Source organism: Hyphopichia burtonii (genome assembly GCF_001661395.1).
Source record: "Hyphopichia burtonii NRRL Y-1933 unplaced genomic scaffold HYPBUscaffold_1, whole genome shotgun sequence".
Lineage (NCBI taxonomy): Eukaryota > Fungi > Ascomycota > Pichiomycetes > Serinales > Debaryomycetaceae > Hyphopichia > Hyphopichia burtonii.
In genome coordinates, this window is record NW_017963728.1 from 698,318 (window position 1) to 715,873 (window position 17,556).

At 35.2% G+C, this 17,556-nt stretch overlaps 8 protein-coding genes and 2 non-coding genes across 10 annotated transcripts; 7 read left to right on the top strand and 3 right to left on the bottom strand.

Annotated features, from left to right (window-relative positions):
* Positions 1–611: 611 nt before the first annotated feature.
* On the top strand, positions 612–2,695 carry ATP2 (F1F0 ATP synthase subunit beta; the record flags this gene model as incomplete). Its single annotated transcript, XM_020222654.1, has 2 exons — positions 612–727; positions 1,300–2,695. The coding sequence occupies 2 exons, from the start codon at positions 612–614 to the stop codon at positions 2,693–2,695; spliced, it is 1,512 nt and encodes a 503-aa protein (XP_020078646.1).
* Positions 2,696–3,043: 348 nt separating this feature from the next.
* Positions 3,044–4,522, top strand: STE24 (zinc metalloprotease; the record flags this gene model as incomplete). Its single annotated transcript, XM_020222051.1, has 2 exons — positions 3,044–3,064; positions 3,185–4,522. 2 exons carry the CDS (start codon positions 3,044–3,046, stop codon positions 4,520–4,522), a joined length of 1,359 nt encoding a protein of 452 aa, XP_020078647.1.
* Positions 4,523–4,688: 166 nt separating this feature from the next.
* On the bottom strand, positions 4,689–5,518 carry EXM2 (Exm2p). The gene has a single exon (XM_020220422.1). The coding sequence runs from the start codon at positions 5,417–5,419 to the stop codon at positions 4,694–4,696; it is 726 nt and encodes a 241-aa protein (XP_020078648.1). The 5' UTR covers positions 5,420–5,518; the 3' UTR covers positions 4,689–4,693.
* A 349-nt stretch (positions 5,519–5,867) lies between these two features.
* HYPBUDRAFT_3547 (uncharacterized protein) lies at positions 5,868–7,340 on the top strand (the record flags this gene model as incomplete). Its single annotated transcript, XM_020223357.1, has 1 exon — positions 5,868–7,340. The coding sequence occupies one exon, from the start codon at positions 5,868–5,870 to the stop codon at positions 7,338–7,340; it is 1,473 nt and encodes a 490-aa protein (XP_020078649.1).
* Positions 7,341–7,497: 157 nt separating this feature from the next.
* Positions 7,498–9,201, bottom strand: PHR3 (1,3-beta-glucanosyltransferase; the record flags this gene model as incomplete). The annotated part of the gene is made up of 5 exons (XM_020218069.1): positions 7,498–8,218; positions 8,285–8,568; positions 8,619–8,879; positions 8,930–9,055; positions 9,109–9,201. 5 exons carry the CDS (start codon positions 9,199–9,201, stop codon positions 7,498–7,500), a joined length of 1,485 nt encoding a protein of 494 aa, XP_020078650.1.
* Positions 9,202–10,276: 1,075 nt separating this feature from the next.
* On the top strand, positions 10,277–10,349 carry HYPBUDRAFT_t2. The gene has a single exon. It is a non-coding gene; the product is annotated as a tRNA-Arg (tRNA).
* Positions 10,350–10,356: 7 nt separating this feature from the next.
* Positions 10,357–10,447, top strand: HYPBUDRAFT_t3. The gene has a single exon. It is a non-coding gene; the product is annotated as a tRNA-Phe (tRNA).
* A 182-nt stretch (positions 10,448–10,629) lies between these two features.
* HYPBUDRAFT_131660 (uncharacterized protein) lies at positions 10,630–13,798 on the bottom strand (the record flags this gene model as incomplete). The annotated part of the gene is made up of 2 exons (XM_020219456.1): positions 11,840–13,798; positions 10,630–11,764 (listed from the first exon to the last, which is right to left on the bottom strand). The coding sequence occupies exons 1-2, from the start codon at positions 13,753–13,755 to the stop codon at positions 10,630–10,632; spliced, it is 3,051 nt and encodes a 1,016-aa protein (XP_020078651.1). The 5' UTR covers positions 13,756–13,798.
* Positions 13,799–14,222: 424 nt separating this feature from the next.
* On the top strand, positions 14,223–15,407 carry HYPBUDRAFT_151289 (uroporphyrinogen decarboxylase). The gene is made up of 2 exons (XM_020220423.1): positions 14,223–14,248; positions 14,303–15,407. The coding sequence occupies exons 1-2, from the start codon at positions 14,246–14,248 to the stop codon at positions 15,302–15,304; spliced, it is 1,005 nt and encodes a 334-aa protein (XP_020078652.1). The 5' UTR covers positions 14,223–14,245; the 3' UTR covers positions 15,305–15,407.
* Positions 15,408–15,569: 162 nt separating this feature from the next.
* HYPBUDRAFT_154630 (uncharacterized protein) lies at positions 15,570–17,486 on the top strand (the record flags this gene model as incomplete). The annotated part of the gene is made up of 1 exon (XM_020222052.1): positions 15,570–17,486. The coding sequence occupies one exon, from the start codon at positions 15,570–15,572 to the stop codon at positions 17,484–17,486; it is 1,917 nt and encodes a 638-aa protein (XP_020078653.1).
* Between the last annotated feature and the right edge of the window lie 70 nt (positions 17,487–17,556).

The following is a 17,556-nucleotide window of genomic DNA, read 5'->3' on the forward strand; positions in this document are numbered from 1 at the left end:
GTACTAATTAACTAATTGTACTAATTAACTAATTGTACTAATTAACTAATTGTACTAATTAACTAATTGTACTAATTAACTAATTGTACTAATTAGCTACTTGTCCTATATAACTTGTCCTATTTAACTACTTGTCCTATTTAACTACTTGTCCTATTTAACTTGTCCTATTTAACTACTTGTACCAATTAACTACTTGTACTAATTAACTTCTTTGTAATCCAGTAGAATACTTTTTGCAGACAAATGAAAACGCCCGCACACCAGGATCGTTTTGATTGGGTGAACCAGCGGCGGGTTCCCGGCACGACCCTGGCTCTCGGCCAATCACAGCGCGTTGCTCGCGGAAAACTTTTCTTTCGGACACACACCAAAAATTAATGTATGGACAGTGGTTGTTGCGAGCGGTGCACGACCATAGTTAACTAGCAGCGCTCACTGTTCGGACGAACTAATTTTTTTTTTTTTTTTTGGTTTCTTTGGGTGAAATATAATTTATTAGTATTTTCCTCACTCTTTCTCTTTTCTGAAAAGTTAACTTTTAAAATCTACTTCTTACTTTTTCTTGTTTTAAAGAATCGTTAAGTCTTTAGATTACCAAAGTATCCACGATGGTTCTTCCAAGATTATTTAATACTGCTTCACGCAATGCTTTCACTGCTGCTAAGCGTAACTTCGTTTTCAACAGAGGTTTAGCTTCTGCTGCTCCTGTCGCCGGTAAGGTTAGGTATGTATCTTTTCCATTTTTCTGTCTTTTAGCATTTCTTCAATCAATTCGTCAATTGGCTTGATTCAATTCATGTTTGTTCTACTGGAATTGAATACTCTATTCAATTCTTGGGGTTGGGTTTGAGTTTGTTTTTTTAAAGTGGGTGGAAGTTACTGATCCCATCCACATTAGCCGCCCACTCTTTTGTTTCTACATGAATTGAATTCGAGGTTGGGCAAACTGGCCTCGGTGGCAGTCTGGTTGCCAATGGCTCCAGGCGCTGGCCGGGTTGGCTGAATCACACGGGGTTTCAGTGTACAGCGGGTGGGTCCCTTTGAAACTCCAGCTCTCCAATCAGATTTGTTTGGTTCGTTGAACGAGAGTGAGTGCGGGTGGACAAAAAAGTGAAAAAAAGTGAAAAAAAAAAAAAAAAAAAAAATTGAGATCCGGAAGTGATCAGTCGCACTCAATGCGCTCACCGACCAATGAAATTTTTGAAAAAAAAAGTTGAGCTTGACCTACCGCTGGCGCCAATTGAGATGAAGAAGGGTGTGGACGTTGTTGAATAGTAGTACTAACGATTTGTTTAGAGCCGTTATTGGTGCCGTTGTCGATGTTCAATTCGAAGAAGGTAACTTACCAGCCATTTTCAATGCCTTGACTTTGAAAAATGGTGAACAAAGCTTGGTTTTAGAAGTTGCTCAACATTTGGGTGAAAACACCGTCAGAACCATTGCTATGGATGGTACCGATGGTTTAGTCAGAGGTGCTGCCGTTACCGATACTGGTGCTCCAATTTCCGTTCCAGTTGGTAAAGAAACCTTGGGTCGTATTATCAATGTTGTTGGTGAACCAATTGATGAACAGGGTCCAATTAACACCAAACAAAGAAACCCAATTCACGCTGATCCACCAGCTTTCGTTGAACAATCCACTGCTGCTGAAGTTTTAGAAACTGGTATTAAAGTTGTCGATTTATTAGCTCCTTACGCTAGAGGTGGTAAAATTGGTTTATTCGGTGGTGCTGGTGTCGGTAAAACCGTTTTTATCCAAGAATTAATTAACAACATTGCTAAAGCTCATGGTGGTTACTCTGTTTTCACTGGTGTCGGTGAACGTACTAGAGAAGGTAATGATTTATACCGTGAAATGAAAGAAACTGGTGTCATTAACTTAGAAGGTGATTCTAAAGTCGCCTTGGTTTTCGGTCAAATGAATGAACCTCCTGGAGCTAGAGCTAGAGTTGCTTTAACCGGTTTAACCATTGCTGAATATTTCAGAGATGCTGAAGGTCAAGATGTCTTGCTTTTCGTCGATAACATTTTCAGATTTACCCAAGCTGGTTCTGAAGTTTCTGCTTTGTTAGGTCGTATTCCATCTGCCGTCGGTTATCAACCAACCTTAGCCACTGATATGGGTCTTTTACAAGAACGTATTACCACCACCAAAAAGGGTTCCGTTACCTCTGTCCAAGCTGTTTACGTCCCAGCTGATGATTTAACTGATCCTGCTCCAGCTACCACTTTCGCTCACTTGGATGCCACTACTGTCTTGTCTAGAGGTATTTCTGAATTGGGTATTTATCCAGCTGTCGATCCATTGGATTCTAAATCTAGATTATTAGATGTTGCCGTTGTTGGTAAAGAACATTATGATGTTGCTACCGGTGTTCAACAAACTTTACAAGCTTATAAATCTTTACAAGATATTATTGCTATTTTAGGTATGGATGAATTATCTGAACAAGATAAATTAACCGTCGAAAGAGCTCGTAAAGTTCAAAGATTCTTATCTCAACCTTTTGCCGTTGCCGAAGTTTTCACTGGTATTGAAGGTAAATTAGTTAGATTATCCGAAACCGTTAAATCTTTCAAAGAAGTTTTAGAGGGTAAATACGATCACTTACCAGAAAATGCTTTCTATATGGTTGGTGGTATCGAAGATGTTGTCGCTAAAGCTGAAAAATTAGCTGCTGAATCTAATTAAGCATACTATGAAACTACGAGTATTATGACATCTAGTGACTTGTGATTTACTCATTTGGGTCACTCAAAAAGAAAGAAATTATTTTTACGTTTTTACCTAGAACTCTGTTTAAAGAAAAAAAAAATTATTCATATTCATTATAATTTTATAAAAATTTATCTGATTATATTAATCTCTGTAAAATTAATTCAAATTTTTGTAGTTGTTCTCCATCTTTACATCGTCGTGGATGTTGAAAAAGTAGCTCGCGGTATTGAAAATTTTTGAGGACAGGTTTTCGCCTCCAAATAAAGAAAAAAAAAAATAGATCAGAATACTTGTATTGCAATTGACAGATTTAATAGGAAAATGGCATTCTCTTTAGCATCTGTATGTATTAAGCATTGGAGGTTCACCCAGCCTGGAGTTCTTTAGTTGATCCAATTACTAACTTAAACGCAATGTGGTGTGGGGATATACTTACACCATACAGCGCTTATTTTTATAAAGGCCTTATCATTTTTGGATGATCCCAGTTTAGACTGGAAAGCCATTATTACTGGCTTAACCATTGCTCAGTTTGCTTTTGAAAATTATTTAAGTTATAGACAATATCAAGTTTTAAAGAAAACTTCACCACCTCCCTCTTTGAAAGCTGAAATTAGTCAAGAAACCTTTAATAAATCCCAAGAGTATTCTAGAGCCAAAGCTAGATTTGGTTTCTTCACTCGTGGATTTGGTCTTGTTCAAAATCTTCTTACTATTAAATATGATATCATTCCAAAACTTTGGAATGCTAGTGGATTCGTTATGCAAAAATTAGCTCCAATCTTACCAAAAGCCATGAGCGGTATTATTACTCAATCTTATTTCTTTATGCATGTTACTCTTGTCTCTCAATTGCTTTTTTCGTTACCTTTGGAATATTATAGTCAATTCGTTTTGGAAGAAAAATATGGCTTCAATAAACTGACTATTGGTTTATGGATTACTGATACAATCAAGTCCTTGTTGTTAAGTATGACTTTTGGTCCTGCTATTGCGGTTGGGTTTTTAAAAATTATTGATTACTATGGTGACTCTTTCATTTTCTATACCTGTGGATTTGTCTTATTTGTTCAATTAGTTGGTATGACTATTTTCCCACTTTTCATTCAACCATTATTCAATAAATTCAGTCCTTTGGAAGATGGTGAATTGAAAACCGCTATTGAAAAATTGGCTTCAGAGCAAGAATTCCCATTAACCAAATTATATGTAATTGATGGCTCAAAGAGATCCTCCCATTCTAATGCTTATTTCACTGGTTTACCATGGAGTAAACAAATTGTTTTATATGACACCTTGATTAATCATTCAACCGTTGATGAAACGGTTGCTGTTTTGGCTCATGAAATCGGTCACTGGAAATTGAGCCACTTACCTCAATTGTTAGTTTTCTCCCAAACTCATGTTTTCTTATGTTTCTTAGTCTTTTCTGGATTTATCAAAAATAGCTCTTTATTCAAGTCTTTTGGTTTCTTTAATGTTCAACCAACCATCATTGGTTTCACTTTATTCAGTGATATCTTTTCTCCATTTGAATGTTTATCACAATTTGCCCTTAACTTATTAACCAGAAAAAACGAATATCAAGCCGATGCTTATGCCAAAAAATTTGGTTATTCTGAAGATTTAGCCAGAGCTTTGATCAAATTATTAAGTGAAAACTTATCTGCCATGGATGCTGATTGGTTATATTCTTCTTATCATCACTCTCATCCAATCTTAGCTGAAAGATTGAATGCAATTGGGTATGTTTCAAAAGAAAAGATTGCCCCTGAACCTGTTGATAAAAAAGAAGATTAGGCTAAAAGGCTTCTATATATATTCAAATTTAAATATATTTTGTTTACCCTGTATCTATTATATAAATTAAATACTATATATATTAAAAGAAAATTAAAAGAAAATCAACTACTGTAAGACGTAAATTTTTAGTTATAGAAATGAAAGAAACGGAGACTTCATGGAAACTCATTAATAATGGGATGAACGTTTGTATTGATTGTGTAAATCATTATAAGCATTTCTCATCTGAACAAAGCCTAAATGTATTTTACCAACAAAATGATCAGCTAAACGTCTATCATTATCCAAACGGGATAAATATGCACCACAACCTTCACATACTTGAAGCTTTTGCTGTGACGACTGTCCCACATTCTCAGCAATATTTCTAGCTGTCTTGGCCAACTCCTCCCGTTGCTCATATAGCACATTCAATTTTATGCTTTCCTGAAGACTTTTCAAAGTTTCTTGTTCCAACGTTAAATAATGAATCTCCTGCGTCATCAACCCAATCCTAGTATCGACTGCTTCGAGCTCCTTTGTTACTGCAGCAATCCTGGATTTCTCCTCCGGCGTATGTTTCAATCTATTCAGTGCAAGTGATATCGTATTATCCAAATCGTTAATAAACGTTTGCAAGTGCTTATAATATTCATACTCAAACTCAGGAAATCTTTCCCCTTTGCGTTTTGTGCGGTACTCGTAATCAAGTTTATGCTTTTCCAAATGTAATCGTGGACACGGACCCAAATCTTGCTTAGTTCCAATGAATAGTTCATGAGGACATGTTCCCACCAAGAAGCTCTTGCACACCCGATGACTCGTGAGTTCTGGTTCTCGACGAACAATCATTGGCGAAATCATCGCTTCTTTTCCCATGAGCTGCTCAAGCAACTTTCTTTGCTCCTCGGCCATTGTATCTTTCTCCTTCTATTAAATCCAATCCGTTAGCCTGGACCGTTTGACCGTTTTCCTGAAACCTTTTGAAGTTGAAAAAAAAAAATCTATTGATATCTCGAAGAACCCGTACATTTTATGAAAAGAGTGATGAGTCGGCGGGGCCCTGCACATAAGGAGAGCGGGCATGAATTGGGAAGACTTCCATTTCGTGGGGCCACAGCTATGAATTGAAAAGATATCACCTAATCTTTACAATTTTTGAAAGAGGGTAGCAAATACACTCAGTAACTAAAAAAGTATTTGGAACGCGGCTACAGCCAGCACATTGAGAGGTTTTTCTGGAGAGTAAAGAAGCAAAATTGGTTGAGTTCTGTTTGAAAATTGTGGTCAAATTAGCTATTGAATAAGTTTTTGCTGGTAAATTTATGGTTTATCTGTTTAGGTTCAACACTTCAATGGCACAATGAGGAAATATCAATTAATGGGACGCAAGAAGGTTGTCCTGAGAACAAGAGGATCCGTTGACTATGCGAGATATCACTTACTATCATTACCGTACGAAATACTCTTGCAAATACTAGATCAAATCAAAGACGATATCAGGGCATTGTTGAATCTTTCATTGTCTTGTTTCAAACTTAATACCATTATTAATAAAACCTACTTATATAAGAACCTCACTTTCAAAAATCCTTATCAATTTTCAAAGTTTAGCCAGTATCATTTGCCTATAGTTAAATCTTCATTTTCGAGAAAATTAGGTCTGGATGAATCCAGTTCCAAGATAAATTATATTCAGTCCGTACATTTGATAAATCCACCTCCTAAGGATTCTTCGAATTATAAAACCAGCATAGCTGGATCTTACGGAGTTGAAACAAATCATCGTACAGATAATCAACTAAACTACTCTCACTTTATTCAATCATTTATTTCCTTATTGAATGAAGCTTTTGGTCTTAAAACAATTCAAATAAGTGAAATTTCTCCTCATTTCACTTTCCCCGATGAAATCACTAATAATGATCATAATTACCTAACCCGTCATATCAAAAGACCCAAACCGAAAAGAGTTCTTCCTAATTTGATTCTCAAGGGCCAAACGGGATGGACTTTACCTTTTAAAGTGTCTCATATATCGTCAATTATTAACATTTATGACACTATCGAAAACCTATCCTTGTATAATTTTGTTATCAATGAATCCAAACTAATCGAATACTCAATCCAAAAACCTATAAGCATAATTACACTTACCCTCAATGCATGCTTATTTCTAGACTCTTCTTCTAAAAAGCAAAACTGCAAAAGAATCGCCCCTGATGTTTTCTCGCAAACCAGTTGTTTGCAACTCTTCAACATTCAAACAGTTCAAGATTTATCAGCTATAGATTTTGTGAAATTGAATTCAAAGCTACTATGTATTGTCATTGATTTTGACTCAAAAATCTTTTTTGAATTCAACTCTCAAGATAAGCATTTCAATTTTTCAAGATATAATAACTTCTTCAAATTAATTTGTTCAGGACAAGGTGGTTACTCTACTTTGCAAGAAATTGTTTTACTAAATTTTGATTTATTCGACTGCTATGGACATATTCATAACATACGTGAACCAACTCTTGATGAACAAGACGATAATTGGATTGAAACGCCTACAGACAAATTCCATCAGTTACTATCCCATCTTTCCCGAACCAAAAATTTAACTATAATCTTAAAAGAAACGGAATCGGTGGTACATAAATGTGTCAAGTGCGGTTTTACTACAGGTGATCGTGATGATCCATTCTCCGATGTTAAAACTATAGGGACTTTAAATCGGACAGAGTGGTCAATTCTACTAGACCCTTTGTTATCAGGGAATAAAAAATGTAATGTGAAAATTTTAGACCATTCATTGAATTCAGTATACACAAGACTTAGTGATCAATGAAGATCATTCGCAAAAAGCTTGAATGAAATATTTCATCAACATTGCAACCATAATACCCAATTCAAAATGTTTTAAACTATAGTTATCTAAAATGGAAGCAGCTATAACTGGTTAGTAAATCTTTCGGATATAATGGGCTTTAAGTATCGACGTACTTTTAATTCTCTGAAAACTTATCTGCAATCGCTTTATACAAATGCCTCAAAAACTTTGAAGCTTTGAAATAAAGTGTATGTATTGAGTCTGGCTCTTCTGATTCGTCGGTGAATGATGAGTAATCTGAAGATTCGTCGCTACTATCCTCCAAATCACTATACGTACAATTGTGAAATCCTCTAGAGTGATGAACTCTTGTTATTTCTTTTCCAGACATTATATCGATTACTCTTTCGATTTTTGGATCAGCAAAATAAGCATCACCATTCACATCCAAAATTTTATATGTACTTGTCAATTGATCGTTATCCAACGGAACAAATTTACCTCTTGAAGTCTTGACTCCATTTTCGATTAAATTTTCTGCCAAAGATTTTGGAGGGCCCTTGGAAATATCAAGATTATTATATGTGGGCTCGCATTCAGGTAAAGAGAATTTATGGGTCTTCAATCTTGTCTGAATTTGCTTTGCATTTTTTTTCATTGAATTAGCAACGTGTCTATAGTTTATTTCTGGAAGGATATCGTATTGTGACTTAAGTGACATGAAATCTTTCAAAAGCTTTACATCTCCGTTCTCCTCAAGCTTTACCAACCCATAATTATTTGGTTCTTGAGTAAATTCATACACGAGTCCTCCGGAGAAAACATCAATCATGTCTGTTGAGTAAAGGGCTTGGACTTCTTCAAAGGCTCTTGGGACTACTTCATTGCAGCCGTACCTAGAATATATTAGTATCCACTATAGATTTTTGTTTTTAACTAGAATGAATCGTACTATTACATACTCTGAAAAAAATACCGGTTTACTGTAGGTGCTATAGTCATCGACTAAAACATTATATCCACTTGAGTAAAAAGTTTGTTCTCCACACCATTGATATGAATTCACCCCATAGAAATCTACTGATTCCGCTGGACTGGTGTCAATACATTCTAAATAGTCAGAAAAAGAGATTCTGTACTGTAAATCATCTGCAGCAGAATATCCAACGGGGATAGACCTTGGTGAATTATATTCAATATACTGTTTGATATCTTTAATTAGGGCTTTCACATAAACAGGAGAATTCTAAATATCGTTAGTATACATCTTTGAATAAAAGTATCTGTGTGACATACTTTGGCAGACGTTTTGTCATTTATGATTTCATTTCCTGCAAAAAATCCTAAAGTATTATTATAGTATGAAAATTGCTCTATAACTTTAAAAACATTTTCAAGATATTCTTCGTTATATGAAACCCAAGGTTCGTACCTATTCAAATGGTGGCCCGGTAAAGGCGAATTAACATCTAATACTAGATAAATACCTGCAGTTGCTAGAATCGACATACAAACGTCATGATTTAAATCTGCATTGATTGAGTAAACCCTTATAGTCTATTTATGTTAGTTTGAAACCCCATATTAAAATAGAACTAAATACATACATTGATTCCCAAATCTTGAAATAAAAGTACATCTCTTGCACATTCGTTTGGATCTGATAAAGGATCTTTCGATTCAGAAACACCCGATGACCCCCCAGGCTGATAATCAACTCCTTTTATATAAAACTTTATGAGTTAGTAAATCACGGAGACTCTTAAGATATTCATAGTAGACGTACCGGCTCCTTTGTAACACTATCAACAAAGTACCGCCCATGGACAGTGATTGGATGCACATAGGCCCAAATTACTGGAAGTAAATATGCTAGCATCAAAAGCAAGCCTACAATAACCCTCGACATATTGAACTGAAAACTTGAAAGGAATTTCGTTGGTTCTTGGATTTCGGTTGGTTGAAGAGAGTAGTTTCTAAGCGGGTGATTTCAAAAAGGAAAAAGCAGCAAAAAAATTTCGCAGCTTTTTTTTTTCAATGATTTTCTGATTTCCACAAAGCCATAAAGAAGTTTTGAGATTTAAAAGAATTAGATGAAGTTGGAAAAGGTAACACACTCTCTAACTACTGGGAAGCTATGGAGCACTTGTAAATCATATGTTGTTGTGCTGAAAGGGCTTGTTATAGATTTGTCTGTTTTAACATATTTTTATGATTTTTTTAGAGAAAATCAGGTAAAATTGATGAATAAATATTTCCATTTTTTAGGGAAACATTTTAAATGTAATTTTTAACAAATTTGCTTGGAATTAAGACTTCCCATTATACCAAGCATTGTATTTATTGAACATGTCAAATGAAATCACAACCCAAGCATGAGTGATTTTTTACTACAGGAGAATTACGAAAATTCAATTGATGAGGATTTGTAGCTACTACGCCATCGGATAGAACGACGCATTTCAATCTCCCATGAACTCGGTGAATCTTTACAAAACGATATCCCCAGTTTCTCTCAAAGCTTTTGACTTGTTTTCATTTCGTATCCATCAAATTTGTGATTCTCATATGTAAAAAATTCTGCCACTAAGGCAACGTATTTGAGTACCATGGACTTTTAAAAAGATCCGGTGCTGCCCATTAATGGTGTGGATCGTTGTCTAGAGAATCGTTGGCGATAAAAAGTGGCCAAGTTCTTGGTGGTAGAGGATGTGGTGAAGGATATTTGCAGTATTTTCAAATGAGCGAGGTTGAGGACATTCAAGTAAATATGAGAAAGTAGGAGATCTGAGAGACAGATCTGAGAGACAGTCCCGAGGAAGCCTAGGATCTGTAGGGGGACCACAAAACAGAAATAATGGCTTTTACATAAATTTTTTATTTTTTTTTGAAAATGTTTTCAATATAAAAATGTATACGTGCATAAAACAAGCACAAAATTTTGACATGAAAGCGCCTGCGTAGCGTAATGGTTAACGCGTTTGACTTCTAATCAAAAGATTGCGGGTTCGACTCCCGCCGTGGGTTCTTCTTTGCGGTTTTAGCTCAGTTGGGAGAGCGTCAGACTGAAGAAAACTTCAGTCCAGTTAATCTGAAGGTCCTGTGTTCGATCCACAGAAATCGCATTCATTTTTTGCATCTTCTGGCATTGGAGATGTTCTTTGTTTTTTAATTAATGCCTGTTTAATATTAGATGAACTACAGTTTATCTTTACCTGAAAAGAAAACGATTAGCAATTAAATTTGGACATAAGATTAGTTATACAATTGGAACACTGAAGAATTGAAAATGATGGATGTAAATGACTTAAATCTCGAAATATTTCTCGATGGCAACCAACCCTCTACCACCATTAGCCCAACTTATATAGTTGGGGGAGTAATGCAAAACCTCAGAATATGCAGGGATCTTTTCTTTCACCGTCTTTTCATCGGTTATGAATCCATCATCTCCCCAGAAACATTGAACATTGACGCCCAACTTGTTAAATTTGGCCCTTTCATTAAATTTATTTTTATCGGCCTCGCTGATATCAATTATGTGGGGAACCCATTGGAAGCCAACATGGTATGGCTTATCCCAATCTAATTTGTTCAACTGAAACAGGTCAATTCCATCTAAGTCTTTGAAGACGTAGTTACCATTCTTGTCTATTGAAAAGCCATCAGGAATACCTTGACTATAGGCCTCATCATCAGTTGAATTATCATTTGTTTTCTCAGCATATACAATAACAGTCTTCACTGGGGTATCCTTGAAGTAATATTCATCTTTGTAAAGTTCAGAAACTGTATTCGAAAGATTGAAGTCTAGTTTACAATTTCTGTTTTTCGGAACATTGAGTTTAAATTCACCAGTTAATAATCCAAATGGATAATCATGACTTGATGATGAATTTTTGATAATATTAACTTGTATATATGAACTCAACGAATCAATATCTTCGGCTAATTTTGGATCCATTTCAGTATTGTAAGAATAGAGTGCCATTCCATCATTTAAGGATTCAACATCGACAGTAGTATTTAATTCCTTCAATGATGGTAAATCATTCAAAACATCTCTTACCAAAGGTATGTCGCGGGCACTCACTTTAACAATATTTCTAATAGGTTTATGATTCAAATCAACAGTTTCGATGAATCTCAATTTCAAAGGATTTGCTTGATCAAAAGGAGAAGTCAAGGCTATTTGAACAAATCCCAGGATTACTAACCAAGAAATAGCAATGATGAAAATTTTATTGAATTTGAAAATGAATGGTAAAAATGGTAATGCCCAAAGTATAGCAAAGCCCTTTATTATATCAAATATATAGCCTTGGACTTTTGACGATTCCTGAATAGACTTTATTAAACCATCCAAGAGTAAAAATCCTGTGTTGTAAATAATAATTGATGACAAAGGAGCAACAAGAAGAAACTGGATGGACCAGTCATAACTAAAATATTTAGAAAAACCATGGAATAAATGATTTTTGTTATGTCTTGGGTCATTAGATAATAACGAGGATGACAGTGATAAGTTACTAGTTTGGTCAAAATCTCCATCCAAATCATCAAAATGATCATCATTAGATCCATAATTAGAATGTCTATCCAATGAGCCTAGTAATGGACGAGCATCCTCAATTTCTAAATGTTTTTTGAATTTTGATTTAGACTTTTGAATACTCCAGCCCAAGAGACCAAAGAAACTTGCCAATGATTCGACTAAAAATAACAATAAGACTGGAAATTCTCCAGTATGATCATCTCCAATTTTATTATTCGAGATTTTAATTGTGGACCAAATCAATATAGCCCAATAGAAAATTGAAGTTTCAATAATAACAATCAATTTTTCATCATGATTTACCCCTTTATAGCTTTTGAAAAGCCAATTGAAACCATTTAATATAAGATAGTTAAGAATTAAAAACGTCGAAAATAAAGTCGACACCAATAACCCCGGTGAAGAATTAGGTAAAAATTCATTGACCTTCACCACAATACCATTTGTAATGCCATTTAATAAGAAAACCGAAGAACCGAATGAGAGAGGAAATTTGATGATATTAACAAAATTAATATCCCAATTTTTTCTATAAAAGGATATGAAGAAAAGAGGAATGGAAACTATTGGAACAATTATTAAAAAAACGATATTCATAGTAAGTAATTTAGAAACTGGAGCTGAGAAAAACCAGTTAAGGAAACTTGCATAAATGGAAAATTCATGGTTATATTGATTTTCAGTATTGTCGTAATTCAAATACTCGTCATCGATATCCAATTTTTGAGAAGTTATAGTTTTAGTGAAATCAATAGCATTGGATAACATATGCCACATGGATTTAATATTAACATTTTGAATACTATCGCCGGCAGTGTGATATAAATCTCTTGGTTTATAAAAAGCCAAATCAAGTCCTCTGATCAAACCCTTTTCTTTGTAGACCTTATAGTCAGTTTCACTACGGATGAGTCCATTGTTGAAACCTTGTTGGTAAAGGGAAGTTGCATGCGGGTACCTAACATTTTTGAAAAACTTAACAATTCCATTATCAGTACCCCTGAAGAGTACAGCTTTACCACCAGCCCCGGTACCTTCTAAGTTTAAGAAATACTTAATTTGTTTAAACCAAGGGTGATATAAGAAAGCAGTGGCTCCATATAAGCCGAACTCCTCATCGTTATTAAAATTGAGGATAATGGTACGCGAAGGTTGATCGACCATGGGGCTAGAATAGTAATTAAGTAAACCCAATAATGAAGCAACTCCAAAACCATCATCAGTGACCCCATAACTTGAAGGAACAGAATCAAAATGAGCACTAACCAAGTAAGCGGGTAATTCTTCATTAGAACCATTAATTCTAACGAGTAAATTATTACTTTCGTAATAATCAACACTATCGTAGTTCAAATATTTGGTCTTAAAGGCAACATTGTTAGTATAATTCAAATCATTATCGTATTCAATATACTGTTTATTTTCAATTAATGAATTGATCTCTTTTTCAATATAATCGTGAACATAATCATTACCTTCAGAAGCATAGGTATGTTTGAGTTTCGCAATTTTTTGTAATGATAACCAACTATCTTGTAAGATATTAGATTCCAATTCGTTTTCAGGCATTGAGACTGAGTAATCCAAACTATTATCAATCTTAGAAATGATTACTGTGGCAATGAAAGTCAAAAAAATGAAAAAGGTAAGGGTTGTCTTTCTATAACCAAACACTGACCTGAACGCCCGAATCAACACATTTGGACGGTTTGGTTTAATGGTTTGGTTCTCAACGTTGGGAGAAGGTTCACCCCCGTGATGATTTCTATTCTTATAAGAAACCCCATCGCTTGCACCGCTCGATTGTGCATTCTTGGATACGAAGGACCGAGGCGACGTAGGCTCCTGTCTGGAACTCGAAGCACCGATATCACTCATGTCGAATTACTGAAGTTATAAGTTCAAACCAAACTAAGATGACCTCGCTTATCAAACAAAACTTAATAATTTTGAGTCCAGAATACTGATACCAGATAATTGGGGGTTGTCAGGTGAAAGAGGACCTCGAGACACTTCAATATACAACTTCAATTAAGTTTAAAGCTGATTGTACAACAAAATAAAGAGCTGAAAGGGTATTGAAAACCAAAACAAAGCTCTCTGGTTATCAGCCAAAGGGAAAAAAGGGTCGAAATGGGAAAACATAAAAAAAAAGGAAGTCACGTGCACATCAGGAAAAAGCTCAAGACAAAACCGACTTGCTACTGAAAAATTACCTTCCACTTGAAGAAATCAGTGTTCAGGCAACAGGTTCACAAGTAAGACTACTAATACAAACAGAAGAATGCCAGAATTTGCTCCATTGAAGAATGACTTAATTCTTAGAGCAGCCAGGGGAGAAAAGGTTGAAAGACCTCCAATTTGGATCATGGTATGTAGTTGAGAGCAAGAATTATACGAGAGAACTACTAACAATCATTTAAAGAGACAAGCTGGGCGTTATTTGCCAGAGTACCACGAAGTCAAGGGCAAAAGAGACTTTTTTGAAACATGTCGCGATGCAGAGATTGCGTCTACCATCACGATTCAACCGGTTGACCACTTTGAAGGATTAATCGATGCTGCTATTATTTTCAGTGATATTTTGGTTATTCCTCAAGCTATGGGATTTGAAATCAATATGGTCGAAGGTAAGGGACCGGTATTTGTTGATCCACTAAGAAGCCCGGAAGATCTTTCCAGAGTTAATTTTAAACCGGATATTTTGAAGAGTTTAGATTGGGCTTTCAAATCTATTACTTTAACCAGAACAAAACTTAATGGCCGTGTTCCTTTACTAGGGTTCGTTGGTGCTCCATGGACTTTATTGGTTTACATGACTGAAGGCCAAGGGTCCAAAATGTTCAGATATGCTAAAGAATGGATTTATAATTATACAAAAGAATCCCATGAATTATTACAAGCTATAACTGATGCTTGTATTGAATTTTTAGCTCAACAAGTAGTTGCTGGGGCCCAAATGCTTCAAGTTTTCGAATCCTGGGCTGGTGAATTAGGTCCTTTCGAGTTTAATGAATTCTCTTTACCATATTTACGCCAAATTGCTCAAAAATTACCACAAAGATTATCTGAATTGGGAGTTAAAGAATCAATTCCTCTTACAGTTTTTGCTAAAGGTGCCTGGTACGCCTTAGACGATTTGTGTGAATCTGGTTATGACACTGTTTCCTTGGACTGGTTGTATAAACCAGAAGATGCCGTCAAGGTTGTTAACGGTAGAAGAATCACTTTACAAGGTAACTTGGATCCCGGTACCATTTATGGTTCCGATGAAGTTATTTCCCAAAAAGTTGAACAAATGATCAAAGGTTTCGGAGGTGGTAAACAGAACTACATCATTAACTTTGGTCATGGTACCCATCCATTCATGAAACCTGAAAAAATTGAACATTTCTTGAAAGAATGCCATAAATTTGGGTCCCAATAGTTTTTTTTTGATAGCAAATGAAAATGTATATATAGTATCCACCTTTCTCTTTTACTCTCACTATCACTTTGCCTTCCTCTTTTCATGACTTTTTCTAATGACGACTAGAATTCAAGTTTAATTAGTTATTTAAGATGTAGAAAGCAAAACAAGATCATAATTGCGAAATTTTCAATAAAAAAAAATTAAAAAAAGAATTGAAAAAATTTAGACTATCGAAACCTTTTAGTCACACAGCAATAAGATCGGCCGCTCGAGATATACGATGGATAAGTTAGCTCAATTAGATAGAGATGACTGCTATCTCTATGACTTACCGCAAAATGTTTTCGAATCTTTGAATTTGATGTACTTTGATTCCTCGACTACTCAAATCCAATCGCAACAACTTCCAGCAGCAGAATCTCCATTTAACAGCCCTGATCTCAAACGAATTGAAGAAAAGAAGATTTCTAATAGTAATGAATGCTCAACTTGCCTGATCAAGTTTCCTGGTGATTCATCCATTGACTCTAAAAGGTCTCATTATAAGTCAGATTTGCATAAATTCAATTTGAAGAGAAACATTGACGGTTCGCCACCAGTTAGTGAGCAAGAGTTTGACAAACTTTTGGAAGAACAGTCGATAGAAAGTCTCTCAGGGACAGATGATTCATCTTCAGATGAAGAACTGGATGAAGAATTTCAAGATAAAATGGATAATAAACTAGATGTAATCTTCGAAAAACTTTCAGTGCAAGACAAGTTACATCAAGACAACAATGAAGAAAATCCTATAAGTTACTTAAATACAAAGAGTCCATTCATTCTCTTTAGCTCCCCTTTCTTACCCCAAGATAAAGCATTTGGTGTCTATAAGTCATTCTTCCCTGAAAAAGATTTATTAACAGATCCCAAGTCCACAATTCTTTCATACTCAAAGAAACCAATAAATTCAAAATACCTGGCTCTATTTATGATTGGAGGTGGTCATTTTGCTGGGGCAATTATATCCCATGTTCGTAAAAACATCAAAGGAAATGCAAATGCCAAAGAGTCCAAACAAGAACAAGCAGTTGAAGTAATGGACTCGAAAACTTTCCATAGATATACTGTTAGAAGAAAGCAAGGTGGATCTCAAAGTGCCAGTGATAATGCTAGAGGTAAAGCAAACTCTGCTGGTTCTAGTATACGTAGATATAACGAACAAGCATTGATTCATGAAGTAAGAGAGCTTTTAGATTCTTGGAAGGGTTATTTGCAAAACTGTGAGACAATTTATATTAGAGCTAATGGTGCCTCTAACAGGAAAATATTAGTCGGTTATGATGGTTCAATTTTAAAAAATGAAGATCCTAGAATAAGAAGCTTTCCGTTTACAACTAAAAGAGCCACTAAGTCAGAATTGAAAAAAGCCTGGGTTCATCTATCATATTTAAGTATCGTGGACATACCTAAATCTAATGAAAAGTTAAGCAAGAAATTGCAAAATGAACGAGAAGGATTAAACAAATCTAAGAGACAAGGTACTCCTTCAAAATCTTCCACACCTGAAGCGGAGGAAGATTCTTCGCCCGAGGCTAAGCATTCGATAGAATTGATTAATCTATTAAAAAAATCGAGAGCACCAATGTTGATAAATTACATGAAAAAGAATAAATTGTCACCTAACTTTACGTTCGTCCCAGAATTCAAATACAAGCATAACCCAACTCCATTGCATTACGCAGCCGCCCATGGGCTTCATCACATGGTACAAGTATTATTGATAAACTTGAAGAGTGATCCTACAATCACCAACGAATTTGGTCGAACAGCTTGCGAATTAAGTGCAGACTATAATACAAGGAAGGTCTTTCAAACCTCCAGATTCAGCTTAGGTGAAGACTTTTGCGATTGGGGATCAGCAAAAGTTGGTAACCCCAAATCCAAGGAAGAATTTTTGAAAGAAGAAGAGCAAGCCAAAGAATTAGAAGCTTCAGAAAAGAAGAAATTACACGAAGAAGAATTGGCCAAGAAGACAGAACTTGAATTAAAGCAACCTTCTATATCATCAAGTGGTACATTAGGTGGAGGTCCTAACAAAGTATTAAGTCAAGTTTCAGAAACAAGTGGATTGACCGATGCACAGAAGATGAGATTAATGCGAGAACAAAGAGCAAGAGCGGCTGAAGCTAGAATTAAGAAAATGCAAGGAAATTAATTATAATCTCGTAACTTCATTATAACTTCTATTTATACAACTATTTATAGACTAATGCAATTTTAAAAGA